The 15,604-nt window shown below is 38.4% G+C and overlaps 1 protein-coding gene across 1 annotated transcript in view; it reads right to left on the bottom strand.

Annotated features, from left to right (window-relative positions):
• The window catches only part of HSD17B11 (hydroxysteroid 17-beta dehydrogenase 11), a 55,889-nt gene that overhangs the window by 24,149 nt on the left and 16,136 nt on the right, over positions 1-15,604 (bottom strand). The window contains exons 2-5 of the mRNA XM_003414189.4: positions 14,046-14,153; positions 10,776-10,907; positions 9,335-9,441; positions 1,441-1,578 (exon numbers count right to left, since the gene is read on the bottom strand). Of these exons, the coding sequence (XP_003414237.1) occupies positions 1,441-1,578; positions 9,335-9,441; positions 10,776-10,907; positions 14,046-14,153 (485 nt within the window). The remainder of the gene's footprint in view (positions 1-1,440; positions 1,579-9,334; positions 9,442-10,775; positions 10,908-14,045; positions 14,154-15,604) is intronic.

The raw sequence follows: 15,604 nt of genomic DNA, 5'->3' as shown, positions 1-15,604 counted from the left end.
GTATACCCTTTCGCCCAGTAATCTCCCTTCTAGGATCTACTTGGATACCCAAATGTGAAAATATGTGTGCACAAGAAAGTTCATTACAGCTTTACTACATTAAAAACCCAAGAAAATTAAAAACAACCTTAAGATTATCCCTAAGAGACACTATTGTTCTGAGTAAGTCATCAATACAATTTATGATAAAGTTCTGTGTTTACTGACATAAAAATTTATCTGTGACATAATGTTCAGAGAAGTACAGCCATCCCTCATTATCCGCAGGGGATTGGTTCCAGGACCCCCAGGATACCAAAATCCAGGGATGCTCCGGTCCTTTATATAAAATGGCACAGTATTTGCATATAACCCACACACATCTTATACTTTAAATCATCTCTAGACTACTTATAATACCTAACGGAATGTAAATGCTGTGTAAACAGTTGTTATATAATACTATATTGTTTAGGGAATAATAACAAGACGTGAAGCGAACAATGCTCAATGAGTGCTAGAGAGAGACTGAGGATCTGTGAAATGGTGGGAGGCTACAGCAGGGTGTGCCTACCTGTCATTTCATTTCATTCCCGTGGATTCTGCACAGTGCTCTGTGCGCGGCAAATTCAAGTTTCGCTTTTTGGAACTTTCCTCCCCGCCCCTGGATATTTTTGCAACCCACAGATACGGAGGGCTGACTTGTAAGCAGTTTATTTACAGCTTCCAGAACCTCAAGTATAATATACGCCAGTTATGTCAAACTTAGACATTTATCTAGTCATAGATATCTAGAAGTATGTTCATCAAAATGTTTTTCACTGGATAGTTTTAGGGAAATTAAAAAAAAAAAAGCTTTCTTATTTGCATTTTTCTGTAAGGTTAGAGATTTAAAAAATAAGTATGCATCATATTTACAAAGCCATTAAAGCTATTCTCAAACAGATAAAACATTACGAATTAATCTCAGAGGCGATCCTTTTTAATTTTAGTTTTTAACCAAAGAAATGATACAGTCTGGTACTTGTTTTGAGGGATAACCTCTAGACTGCCAAAGGGTATTGTTTCTCAAATTGCAGTCCTGGGTTACCTCTCTCAGAATTACCTTTAATGCTTGTTAAACATACAAAATTCTAGGCCCCCTTTCCCACCACTACCCTACCCCAAATAAACCTACTCAGTCAGAATCTCTGGGGGTAGAGTATGGCAATCTACATGGTTTGTGAGCACTGTTGGTGAAATGTCTGTTATACTTAGGTTTTAGAACTACTGCTTATATACATAATCCCTTTCTCTCTCTCCCCACTTATTTTCCCAGAATCTACAGAACCTGATATTGAGATGTGCTAGAGGTATTGAATATCAGGCACTTTAGGGATTAAAATATTTAGGGAAACCCACAGAATGGCTGATACTCATAATAACCACCAATCCTTTTGTTCAAATTCTGTCTCAACTTACCTGGTACTTGGATTTTTGATGAAGCCAGTGTTTATGAAATTGGGGCAGAGACACGTTGTTTTGACTCCAGTTCTTTCTAAGGCAACCAGTTCTTCAGTCAGAGCGTTATGAAATCCAACAGCGGCAAACTTACTTGAACTGAAAATAAAGAGGAGAGGTCACAAAGTAACTCAAGAACGCTGGCGCATCTATTTAACTGAGATGTCTGTTTTTCTTAAATCAGTGTTGTCCTCTGATGGGCAGCGTGGGTATCTATCTCCTGAATCTCAGGCCTAAATCAGACCCACTGACTCAGAGCCTGTATTTCACAATGTCCTCAGGTAAATCTGCAGTTGCACCAAAGTCTAAGAAGCACTGACACAGACCATCTAATCCATCATTTATCACAAAGAGCCCAGTGTGTTAAACGTTAGGAAAATTGGTATGTTGTTGATTTTTGTTGTTGCTTCCACAAAATTTCACATTACTATAGGCTGTTCATTATTGATTATAAAATGTTCACAGAAAATTCTCCTGAGTTAAGTCCTAGTCTTCCTTTAAGTCTCAATTCTACTTCTTCTAAGAAGCCAGAGTCTGAACTATTTCCCTCACTATATAGTAATTTTTACTTTTCCATGACAGCACATCTCAGATTTGTAACTAAATATTTGTGACTTTTTATTTAACATCTGTCCCAATACCTTTTCTATAAATTCCACAAATGTCTTGGTCACCAACGAATCCCTAAGGCTTAGCATAGTGCTTACCTCAATGAATATCTGTTAAACGAATAAATTATTATGCAAAACAATTGTTTTTGTCAACTCCTTCTTTTGGAAAGAAAAGGGAAAGCAATCATATTCTAAATGGACATTCCTTTCCCAGATTGGATTTTTTTATAAGTCTCTGCAATCACACAAAGTAGCTGCAAGTTCTTTTTTTTTTTTAAAATTGTATTTTAGATGAGGGTTTACAGAGCAAATTAGTTTCTCATTAAAAAATTAATACACATATTGTTTTGTGACATTGGTTGTCAACTCCACAACATGTCAATACTCTCCCTTCTCGACCTTGGGTTCCCCATTACCAGCTTTCCTGTCCCCTCCTGCCTTCGCATCCTTGCCCCTGGGCTGGTGTGCCCACGTAGTCTCATTTTGTTTTATGGGCCTGTCTAATCTTTGGCTGAAGGGTAAACCTCAGGAGTGACTTCAGGACTGAGTTAAAAGGGTGTCAGGGAGTCTCTGTCAGGTCAGTAAGTCTGGTCTTTTTTTGTGAGTTAGAATTTTGTTCTACATTTTTCTCCAGCTTTGTCTGGGACCCTCTGTTATGATCCCTGTCAGAGCAGTTGGTAGTGGTAGCCAGGCACCATCTAGTGCTGGACTCAGTCTTGTGGAGGCTGTGGTAGTTGTGGTCCATTAGCCCTTAGTGTCTTTGGTTTTCTTCTTTTTTTTTTCTAGACAGGGTGGGACCAGTGGAGCAAAGTAGTGGTAAATTCTTGACAATTAACTTGTGCTTTGAAAAATAAAAAGTTGTGGAAAATTCTGTCCTACTTTTGTTTTTTTTTTTTAAAGCTCAGACATATATTTAAAGCTTAAAAGAAATGTCTGATAGATTCGATTATATAAAATGAAAATGTTCTGTACTTGGAGAAACAACACAACTAAGAATAATCATCTAAAATTTAGTTCTTACTATATACCAGACACTACCCTAAGTTATTCAGAAGTGTTATTTCACTTAATTCTCACAGCAACCCTGTGAAATAGAAAGGATTATTATCCCCTTCTTCCTAATGAGAAAACTGAGGCACAGAACACAAAACTAATTAGTAGAATCAGATTTTAACCCAGGCAATAAACCAGGATATTATATACTCTAAACTTTGTTTACATATGCTCTGAACTTTATTACCTAAACATTATTAGATATACTCTAAACTTTAGTAGCTGCCAACCAAATTAAGAGACAAGTAAATTGGTAAAGAATTTGCAACATCTGAGACAAGGACTTGCTTGTGGTAAGTTTTATAAACAAATAATACAAACACTCCAATAGATAAATGGTTAAAGGGCATTTGTAGGCAATTCATTTAAAATAAAAAAATATCAATGGTTGTAGACTTATGAAAATGTTTTATTTCAGGAGTAATTTATATAAATACAAAGTAAAACATAGAATTTTTGCCTAACAACGATGATAAGGATATGAGGAAAAACTGGTAACATCTTTACCAAAGCCAAAAACACAACTGTTGATTCCTACTCACAGCGACCCTATAGGACAGAGTAGAACTGTCCCATAGGGTTTCCAAGGCTGTAAATCTTTACAGAAGCAGACTGCCACATCTTTCTCCCACAGAATGGCTGCTGGGTTCTAACTGCCTACCTTTTGGTTAGCAGCCAAGCACTTTAACCACTGTGCTACCAGGGCTCCTAGGTATTGTCTTTACAGAAGGCAATTTGGCTAAAAGGATCAAATTCTTTAAAAGTGTGCCATGCTGTTAGGTTCAGTAATTTCTTTTTTAAGTGTTTACTCTAAGGAAATAATTAGTCATGTCCCTCAAAGATTTAAGTTCAAGGATAGTCCCTGGGGTGCGGTTCATGAAATCAAATAGCTGGAAACAATTTAAATGTCTGTAGTGGACAGCTGTTGTTTCTGCCTGCCAACATTCACACCCATTTCTTCTGATATCATCCCTCTGGTTTCGCCCTCTCTCCCTACCCATTCAGCGAATGAGTCCAAGTTGGTCTCAGAGTGAACGCTAGAACCAGAACATCTGAAGGCATTACTGGGAAGTGACAGTTTTTTCCCTCCTGCTGGACTTGGAGTTGAAAGGATATAAATCTGGAACAGCTGGTAGCTATCCGGCCTCTGAAGGAGCGAAGCCCACTTAGCAGTCTAATTGTTGCTGTTGTTAGGTACCATCCAGTCGGTTTCCACTCACGGCAGCCCCATGTGACAGAGTAGGACTGCCTATAGGGTTTTCTTAGCTGTAATTTTTACAGAAGCAGATTGCTAGGTCCTTCTCCTGTAGAGCCGCTGGGTGGGTTCCTACAGCCAACTTTTCGGTTAGCAGCTGAGCGCTTAATCTTTGCACCACCAGGGCTCCCGAGACTTTAATTAGAGTGCCAAAAATTCCTTTTGGTATGGGAAAATTTAAGTTTTGTGTTTTTGCAACTGAGAGTTCTGACAAAATGCCCAACAATAACGGATAAATTTCATAGATAGTGACACATATGGGCAGTGGTATACCATGCAGGAACTAAAAAATGACGTCATACACATGCATTTATTTAGAAAGCAAGATTAGTTATACGGATTTTTTAAAATATATGGCTACATATCTGCATTAAAAGTATCCTAAAATTATAACAAATATTTACATTGGTGGTTTCTTCACGGTGAGATCATCGGCCATTTTTTTCTTTTACTAAAATGTATTTTCTGTTTTTTTTCTTAAGTGAACGTAAAATGCAGAAATATATTAATTCAGAAGTTAAGGATCTCAAGTTTAATGAAATTTTAAAGGGAATGTATTTTTTTGAACTTTTTTGAACTGCTGGACTTAGAGTTGAAAGGGCGGCAAGTAGCGGCTAAGTGTTATAGCCGCTAATCAAAAAGTCGCCAGTTCGAATCCACCAGGCACTCCTTGGAAATTCTATGGGGCAGTTCTATTCTGTCCTATAGTGTCGCTATGAGTCATATGAAGGAAGCTGGTGGCACGAAGGCTAAGTGCTTTGAACCCACCCAGTGGCTCTGTGGGAGAAAAGACCTGGCAATCTGCTCCTGTAAATATTCCAGCCTAGAATATCCCAAGGGGCAGATCTACTCTGTCACATAGGGTCACTATGAGTCGGAACTGACTCGGCTGCACCAAAGGGGAATGGAGTTGATGACAACTAACAACATATATACATATACGTATATATATGTAAATGCTAGGTATGTATGTTATATATGTTTTTGTGTGCTTTTTTCCCCTGTACTTTGTAACATTGTTTCAAACTTCTTTTTCTTCTTATTGATTGTCTGAACCAGTATTTCTTATTCTAAATTATTCTTTCACGTAAAATTTCATTACAAGCTAATGATTAGGACTCAATTTTGCCAGGTTTTCCCACACTGATAACTTCCAATCTTATAAAATGGCTGCATGGGTTGACAAGATACATTAGTCAGACTTTCATGGCACTTAATTTTTTTCTTTTAAATTCAAGATACTTTTGGACCAAATATCTAGCAAGCAGAAGAAAATTTTTTAGTATAGAATAAAAGACTGACCCTTCTCCACCAAGAATCTAATTCTTTCATCTTACATTTTCCATATTAATCATTAAAACTGTTGAACTAAACTTAAAAAAAAAAAAAAAACACAAGATATTTTTCCTAACATAGCTGTTCAGAGCTACACTCACATTCTTTTGCTATGGCTGCAGCAGCTCAGGGCAGTGATAGCTAAGAAGGGCTGGATTACAGGAAAAAGAAGCAAGTAATTTTAGGTCTCCTCTCATTTCACTCCAATAATCAGAAGCCAGAGCATGACTAGTTCCAACATGGTAAAGCACTCTGATAACTAAAATAAGAGGTGAGACCTCACAGGAGATAGGATGGGATATGTTTTTTGTGAAATGGAATTGGAATGTAATACTGAGAGGCACCCTCCTGCTACAGAACATGTGTAGGATTCCAGATTCTATGTTAATGTATTACAGTATATGATTTACATAAACCTTACAACACCCTGATGAGTTCGATGCTATTATCATCCCATTTTATGCATGAGCAAACTAAAGCACAGAGAAGTTGAGTACCTTGCCTAAGGCCACACAGACAATGAGTCAAGATCCCTAACCTTATCCTGGAAATCCAAATATTCAGAAAGAGTAGAATAGTCGTCTAGTCACAATACTGTGTAGTCCTAAAAATGATAAAGTATATAAAGACCAAATACTGGCAAATTCCTGGGGAAGTCAGTACAACCTGACCAAGGCAAGGTCATGGAAACTTCATGGACACATCCAAACTCCCTGAGGGACCGAATTACTGGGCTGGGGGCTGGGGACCGTTGTCCCGATGGACATCTAGCTCAATTGGCATAACAGTTTATAATGAAAATGTTCTACAGCCTACTTTGGTGAGTGGTGTCTGGGGTCTTAAAAGCTTGTGAGTGGCCATCTAAGATAGGATACTCCACTGGTATCACCCCATCTGGAGCAAGGGAGAATGAAGAAAATCAAAGACACAAGGGAAAGATTAGCCCAAGGGACTAATGGACCACAACTACCACAGCCTCCACCAGACTGAGTCCAGCACAACCACATGGTGCCCAGCTACCACCACCGACTGCTCTGACAGGGATCACAATAGAGGGTCCTGGATAGAGCTGCAGAAAGTTGTAGAATAAACTCCTAACTCACAAAAAAAGACCAGGCTTACTGGTCTGACAGAGATTGGAGAAACCCCGAGAGTATGGCCCCCAGACACTCTTTTAACTCAGTACGGAAGTCACTCCTGAGGTTCACCTTTCAGCCAAAGATTAAACAAGCCCATTAAACAAAATGAAGCTAAATGGGCACACCAGCCCAGGGGCAAGGACGGGAAGGCAGAAGGGGATAAGAAAGCTGGTAATGGGGAACCCAAGGTCGAGAAGGGGAGAGTGTTGACATGTTAAATTATGGGGTTGGTAACCAATGTCTCAAAACAATATGTGTATTAATTGTCTAATGAGAAACTAATTTGTTCTGTAAACCTTCATCTAAAGTACAAAAAAAAAAATTGGCAAATTCATCAATGATGTTCAAGTCAAAATAGTGGTTACCTTTTTTTTTACTTTTGGGGGAGGAAAGAGGAGGCGGTGATTGGGAGAAGTTCCAAAAGGGGCTTCTGAGGTTCTGTAACGTTCCATTTTTTTTTAACCTGCATGGTGGTTAAATGGATGTGTCCACTTTGCAGTAACTTACTGAGTTGTACGATGATGATTTGTGCATTTTTATAAATGTATGTCATACTTCAATTAATAGTTTATTTTGAAAAAGCAGTAACTTAGTTTGTCTAATTTTTAACAACAATAACTAATAAACATTGCATTTTGTTGGGAGAAGTCCTTAACATGTCTCTGCAAAAGTTTTACCATTAATTGTATGCTCAGCAAAAACCAAAGAGTAAACTGTCTTCAAAGCAATTGTGGTTAATAAGGATTATAGACTTCAAGTAGGAATTCTATATGGGCAAACAACCATGCACCAGTCCCAAAGCTGGAACAATACAAGTAGTTATGTGGTTGGGGTCCTGTCTATTAGTCCAAATAACACATTTATATGACTTAGGTAAAGCTACCCCTCTTGGGTGGTGCAAACATTTAAGTGCTTGACTACTAACCAAAAAGTTGGTGGTCTGAACCCACCCAGTGCACCTCAGAAGAAAGGCCTGGCCATCTGCTTCCAAAAGGTCACAGCTGTGAAAACTCTATGGAGTACAGTTCTACTCCACACACATAGGGTTGCTATGAGCTGGAATCGACTCCAAGGCAATGGGTTTTTGGTTTTTCTTCTCAAGCTACTTTATTACCATCTGCTGGAAAAATCATTCAAATCTAAAAGAACTTGCAAGCAAATAGTACACCTAGAATGTGTAGAAGAAGCCCTGGTGGTGCGGTGGTTAAAGCACTCAGCCACTAAACAAAGGGTCAGTGGTTCGAATCCACCAGCAACTCCGCACAACACAAAGTGTCATTCCCGCTTTGCCAGTATTCGATGAGAACCTTTACTTCTGGTGAGAGCACCGTCCTAGTCGCCAAAATAAAGTTTTTCACACAAAGCAGATTGGGTCCCTTCACTTTTTTTTATTTTTACTGCTATGCCCAATAGAGTACAATCAAATCAGAACTAACAGAGCTACTGTATTTACTACAGCAAACCGAAACTCATTGCCATCGAGTCAATTCCAACTCATAGCAACCCCACAGGACAGAGTAGAACTGCCCCCATAAGGTTTCCAAGGCTGTAAATCTTTACGGAAGCAGATACTGCCACATCTTTCTCCTCCTGAGTAGCTCGTAGGTTCCAACCACTGACGTTTCGACCTTTCAGTCAGCAGCGAAGTGCTTAACACTGAGCCACCAGGGCTCTGATACTAAAAACCCTGTTGGATTTTTCGATCCTTTTGTGTACCTGAACGTCTGGTAGAGATAAGATAAAGAGAGTGTAGAGTCTTACAGTAGCCCAGCTATAATACCTGCAACTATCTTTTGTCAACGAAGTGGAAAAAGTGCCACATGGTACTAGTCCTGGATGGCTGCGGGCTAATTTCCTAACTGGACAATTTGGAGACGAGACAATATACAATCTGGCACTGTATGTCTGTTCTGTGACTATTTTCCCAGTTATTTCACCTTTTTTGGCAAGTCAACCTAAGTGTTATTGATTTTTAAACCTTTTAACTAGAAAACAGATATATGTTCAAGCAAAAAAAAGAAAAAAACCAAAAAGAATAAAATATCACTTGTCTTTCTAATTAGAACAAGCAGTTCAGTATATATCCTTGCAAACTTTTAAAATGTAAGATATAAAAAACCCAGTGCTGTTGAGTCGATTCCGACTCATAGTGACCCTATAGGACAGAGGAGAACTGCCCCATAGTTTCCAAGGAGTGCCTGGTGGATTCGAACTGCCAACCCTTTGGTTAGCAGCCGTAGCACTTAACCACTATGCCACCAGGGTTTCCATGCAAGATATATCTTATATAAAAACAACTTACCCATTCATGCCTATGCCTACATATTTATCACATATCTGTAACTACATATGGAGTCCTGCTTCAAATCCACTTCCATTAAAGATAGTCCTCATCAGACAGGGTAAGAAATCACACACAAAGTAAGCACAGGAACCAATGAAATCAACGTGTGTTCACATACCAATAAGCCAGTAAGAAGGGGACCACTGTATGCCCGCCTGCCGAAGCCACCGTGACAATGTGACCATGATTAGTCTTCATCATTGCGGGAAGAAATGCCTTTGTAGTCTAGAAATAGTTTTAATCAAAACATTAAAAAAAAAAACAAAAACTGTTATCTCTGGTTCACAGACCAACTGGGAATATTTTGAGACAGAGGTATATTTTTGGTAATGCTGTTCATGGTATAAATGAAAAGTATAGGTCAACTAAGAAAATTTGCAACATAAGGCAACTGGATAGGAAGCTCTGATTAGAAAAACTAATATGGAAATGAATACTAAAAGCTCTGAGAATCCACCTCATTTAAATTTAGCTAATTTCTCATATCCCCCAATCCTTCACCTCTTATTGTCTGTGTCTTCTATCATCTCACATACTGAATGAGCCTGTTGTTGTGTGCTGTCGAGTTGATTGCGACTCATAGCGACCCTACAGGACAAAGTAGAACTGCCCCATAGGGTTTCCAGCAGCTGGTGGATTCGAACCGCTGACCTTTTGGTTAGCAACCTGAGCTCTTAACCACTTTGCCACCAGGGCTGCCAAATGGGCAAAACAATCTAGAAATATCAAAAGAATTTTCACATGTAATGTGAAATTGTTCAACAACTATGTGGGTATATGACATCAAAATACTGTAGCGACCAGCAATGTTCCAGTGGTCACTGAGCACAATATTTACTGAGCACCAACTATGTATTGGGGATGTGGAAACAAATCAGACAAGGTTCCTACTCTCAAATATCCTATATTTTAACAAAGGAAAGGGAAACACATCATAAAAGTGCAAAGACAGATACCAATGACCTGGGAATGTTAAAATAAAACTGTGTTTTCACCAACCCAAATCCTCTTTTCGATTGTTCACCCTAGACTCATATCCAAGAAAACTTTGAGGGACCCTTTAAGACCTGGCTTTTCCAGCAATATTCTGACTTTTCAGAAACACACACACACTATTCAAGACCTGGAATGCTGAGGTTCATAACAGTCTGCAATTTGGAGAGCAGGAAATAATATGAGTGGTGCTCCCATGAGAATCTGAAAGCAAACTGTGTTCACCTTTTATGGAATCACAGATGATTCAGAAGGTCCCTAAACCTTTCCTTTATCTCTAAACAGGATCAAACAGAGATGTGAGAAACTAGCTTAGACTTAAAACACACACAGCAGCTGAAGTTTATTATTAGTATTATTACTATTCGAGGGAGGAGGAACACTAAATGGATTAATTGATGGAACTGGTCATGACACAAAAAGTCATCACTTTGTATAACATCCTTGGCACCGAGACAAAACTTAATATTGATACAGATACTTTCTTATGTCTGCTGAAAGCTCCACTTTAAACATAATCTTCAGGTTTTTTCAGGTTATTCAAAAGGGAATGTTTTATTACTTACCCAGAAATGGGCAAGTGTATTAACTTCAAAAGTCTTTTCAATCTGAGGGTCTTGTGTAGACATCAAATCCGATGTGTAGACTACACCAGCATTATTTACTAAAATACTCACATCTCCAATTTCTGCATTCACCTTTAAAAATGAGAAAAATATGCACATCAAGAAATATGAAGGTATTGCATGCAAAGATTATTAAAAAGAATATGGGTTTTCCTACCAGATGTGGAAAATGTGTAGTTTGTAATCTATATGCACATTTAAAAATTATTTTTATTTTAAGTATTTATATGCAAAACAGCTCTGCCTTAAGTCCACTAAGTAGAAATTTGGTGTTACAATTTAGTCTCTTGACTTTGCTCTGTTGATTACAGCCCAAGAGACACTTGGTTAATGGAAACACAACCAGTGATAAACAAGCTGCATTTATTTTTAAATACTACTTCAAAAGATAAGCAAAAAAAAAAAAAAAAACGGTTAACAAATTAACTGGCAATTGCTAATTGAAAAGTCAGCAGATCGAACCCACCAGCTGCCCCACAGGAGAACATGTGGCCGTCTACTTCTGTAAAGATTACAGCCTTGGAAACCCTATGGGGGCAGTTCTACTCTGTCCTATAGGTCGCTATGAGCCAGAATCGACTCAACAGCAATGGGTTTTTCTTTTTTTTTTTTTCAGTATGAAGAATTATGTAAATTTGGTTATACTATTAAGTTGGCCACATCTATTTATTTCTACTCTTTTATTTCCATGGTCACATCATTCTATCGCTAACCAACCTTTCTCCATCAGGTGGCAGCAGGCTTATGGGTGAAGAGTGTAGTCTCTGTGGTCAACCTTGAGTTGTGTCCTGGCTCTGCCACTACCTATCTGTTGGGCCTTGAACAAGCTACTTAACCTCTCAAAACTTCAATTCTTCCTCTGGAAAACAGAAATAATAATACAACTTCCTTGTGAGTTGTTGCAGGAACAAATGAAATAATACATGCAAAGGGGCTAACACTGTATCTGGCACACACAGTGAATGTCTATTACTACATATCATTATTCATGTCCATTTATACAGGTCTACAGGTAATATGTTTGCTGGCTTTCCTTGGCCTTCTGAGATGTCTATGACATGGATATACAAATGTGAGGTAAATAATATAAAAATACATATGTGAGCTTTTCTAATATATCTGTGGTATATGCATTTTTTTTCCCCATGATAATTAAATCTACTTTGGCATTAATTCAGAAGAAAGAACATTTGAGACATTAAAATGCTCTGTGGAAGGGCTTATGTAAGTTTGCAGGCCAGCTTTAAAGGTCATTGCAGCTCTCAAAGGTAAGGTGATTCAGCTGAGAAAATAAAACCAAAAGAACAAGTTCAGCTGCCAACCGCAACAGAGGGCATCCAGTGAATTCTAAAGACTATTTGTACTCAATAGGAAAGAATTACAGATAATGTGATTTTTTAAAAAATAATTTTTATATCTTCGGGACTCTGATATAATTAGTACCAGTCATAAATCTTGACACTTAAGCTTAACTTTTTATAAGATCGGAGGACCACAGATTATCAAGACAACTCTATGAAGCAGCAAAGTATGCCCACTTAGTATGCCCATTTTATAGATGAGAAACATGAACTACAAAATGGTTAAGTTTCTTGCCCAAGGTCACATGGCTTGTAAATGATGGAAATGGTATTCTCCAGATTATTAGCCTCTAGTTGTCTGGAGCAAAAGAGAAAGAAGGAAACTCAAGAATCAGAGAAGGAACTGGTCTATAAGACTACCATATTTCTAAGCAAATAACTGCGCCTTCTACATTTGTCAACTTTTCCCTCCTCCCTCAAGGTATTTTGGTAAGCACGTTATGCTAATTTTTTTTTTTTTTTTTTACAGCAACATGCGAAAAACATTGGCATAGCAGCATACCTCACGTGGGTAGTGGGTGGGGGGGAGGGCACAGCTGGCAAGTAAAAGTAGTAGGCATGAGTTATCTGCATAAAAATATGGTAACTGTCCCCATAATCCGTAGCCTCCTCTATGATGATGCCTGGCCAGAAGAACTAGATGGTGCCTGGCTAACAATACGGAACATCCTAGTCAGGGCTGCAATAGATGGATCCTTATAGAAAGGGAGAAAAATGTGGAGCAGAACTTCAAAATTCTCAAAGAACCCAGCCTCACTGGGTCCTGAGGTTGAAGGAATCCCTGAGACTGCTGCACTGAGATACTCTTTAAACCATGAGCCAAAACTATCCCCTGAAGTCACCTTTTAACTTAAATAGCAGATTAACTTTAAAAGTGAAGAATGTCACCCTTGAGTACACTTTTAAATTAACTATATGAGACCAAATGGTCAATAGTTACTCTAAAGTATGGATAGGAAGTTGGGGGTAGTGAGATGAAGTTAATGGGAATGGAACAACTAGAATGGAAATAATAAGAATGTTGACATAACGTGAAGAACGTAAACAATGTCACTGAAAAATATGTGTAAAAATTGTTGAATGAGAACCTATTTTGCAGTGTACACTTTCACCAAAAATACAAATAAAATATTTCTTTTAAAATGATCCTAAATCTAGAATTCCTTAAACAAAGAGGTTCGCAAGTTTGATTGAATCAGAATCTTTACACCACACTGAATCAGAACATCCAGAAATGTGTATTTAAAAAATCTGCCCACATAATTCCAATGATCTTCCTACCATTAAGGTATTTATTTAACAGGTACATGTAACTATGCACTCAGAGTGAAGCCCTATTATATATCCCACATCTCAACTGGATGTAGAAGAGGCAAACAATGCTTTATAAAATACATCTATCTACTAAAAAATCCAGTGAAGAAGAGGTTTATCCTAACTTTCCAACACAACTCTTATAAATAGCTTCCTTCCCAACATTTATTGTTTATGTGAAAGAAATTATAAGTGATTCTGTAAAGATTCTCCAAGGATTACTTGTGCCAGAATCAGACAGGCAAGGTGAAAGTGCTCGGTTGCAGAACATGCAGGTTCTTGGACCCCACCCATGACCTCCTATAAGAAAACATCTCAGGACACAGCCTGAGAACATCTATTTTTAAAAAGCTCCCTGAGAGATTCCAAAACACACAATTCTAGGCTCTAGCTCTGGATCTCCCACTAGCTGGCTGAATAACCTTGACCTTGGGCAAGTCACAAAACTTCTCAGTCTGAAACATGAAAGGACTAAGCCATCTCCAAAATCCCTCCCAGCTAGCATGGTATGATTCTAACCAAACATAAATTTCACCTTCTTAGCTGCGTTGTAAATCTCTTCTCGTTTACTGCAGTCTACTACAAAGGCATGTGTCTTGGCCCCCAGTCTCCTGCATTCTGCAGCTGTTTCTTCAACTCCATGCTAGGAAAAGCAAAAAGAGGGAAAGAGAACAAGATAAACAGCATTTTCATACTATATCAGACAGCTAAAAATAGTTAAGGTAGTCATACGCTTTGAACTTGTGTTGGGCAAGAATTTAACTGACACACATTTTATAGGCAATTTTTTTTCTTTTTTTGCACACAGTACTTTGACTAGTTTTTCTAATTAGACACTGAATTAACTCAAAGCAGTTTTTAGAACATCTTCAAGTACTAGTTTTACGATTTTTACATATTTTGTTAATGAATGTATGCGTGTGCATTTCATATCAGGCTTAAAAAAACAGCCTTAAGCTTTTTTTCAATGTCATTAAAAATCATTAATGGGCATGAAGAGGATGGCTGCAAAATAAGTAATCAGTTAAGTTCATTCACTCATTCATTCCTTCAACATTTTAAAGTGCAGATCATGTGTAGGTCATAATCTCTGTGCTTAGAAGACCTTATAGACACAAACATGAATGAGACACAGTTCTGACCTCAAATGCTATGGGAACATAGACAAGGGGCATGCAATACATGGGTGGGGTCTTAAGAGTGAGTAAAACAGCCAGGTAGAGGAGGAAAGGACATGTTAGGCAGAGTGTAAGCAAAAAGGTAGACAAAAGAATGGTCCTGCGAGGAACCACAAGTAGGTCAGTGTTGCAGAATCATAAAGGTCAAGACAAGCAGGAGTCCAGATTAAGTGTGTTAGATGTCAGTAGTGGCTAGGTTAAGCGCTCTGCTGCTAACTGAAAGGTTGGGGGTTCGAACTCTACCAGCAGCTCTACAGGAGAAAGATCTGGTGATCTGTTTTCCTAAAGATTACAGCCAAGAAAACCCTATGGGCAGTTCTACTCTATCACATGCGGTCGTTATGAGTTGAAATCGACTCAACGGAACCTAACTACAAAGTCATATTAAGTTTTATCCACCCAAATGAAATGGGCAAAGGACTTGAATAGACATTTTCACAAAAGAGGACATTCAAATGGCCACCAAACACATGAAAAGATGCTCAATGTCATTAGCCATCAGAGAGATGCAAATCAAAACCACAGTGAGATACCATTTCTCATTTTATCTAGAATGGCTAAGATTTAAATAAATAACAGAATATAATAAATGTTGGCGAGGATGTAAGAAAACTGGAACTCTTATGCATTGCTGGCGGGAATGCAAAATGGTACAGCCGTTGTGGAACAGTATGATGGTTCCTCAAAAAATTAAAAATAGAACTTGAAAAAAAAAAAAAAAACCATTGCCATGGAGTCTATTCCAACTCATAGCAAACCTATAGGACAGAGTAGAAATGCCCCCATAGAGTTTCCAAGGTAACCCTGGTGGATTTGAACGGCTGACCTCTTGGTCAGCAGCCACAGCTCTTAACCACTATGCCACCAGGGTTTCCAAACTGGTGGAGGTGCCGGGCAATAAACCTGGGACCTCGTA

This window comes from Loxodonta africana, chromosome 5, assembly GCF_030014295.1.
Source record: "Loxodonta africana isolate mLoxAfr1 chromosome 5, mLoxAfr1.hap2, whole genome shotgun sequence".
NCBI classification, from domain to species: Eukaryota; Metazoa; Chordata; class Mammalia; order Proboscidea; family Elephantidae; genus Loxodonta; species Loxodonta africana.
The sequence above is the reverse complement of the archived record's forward strand: the minus strand, read 5'-3'. Positions and strand labels throughout refer to the sequence as shown.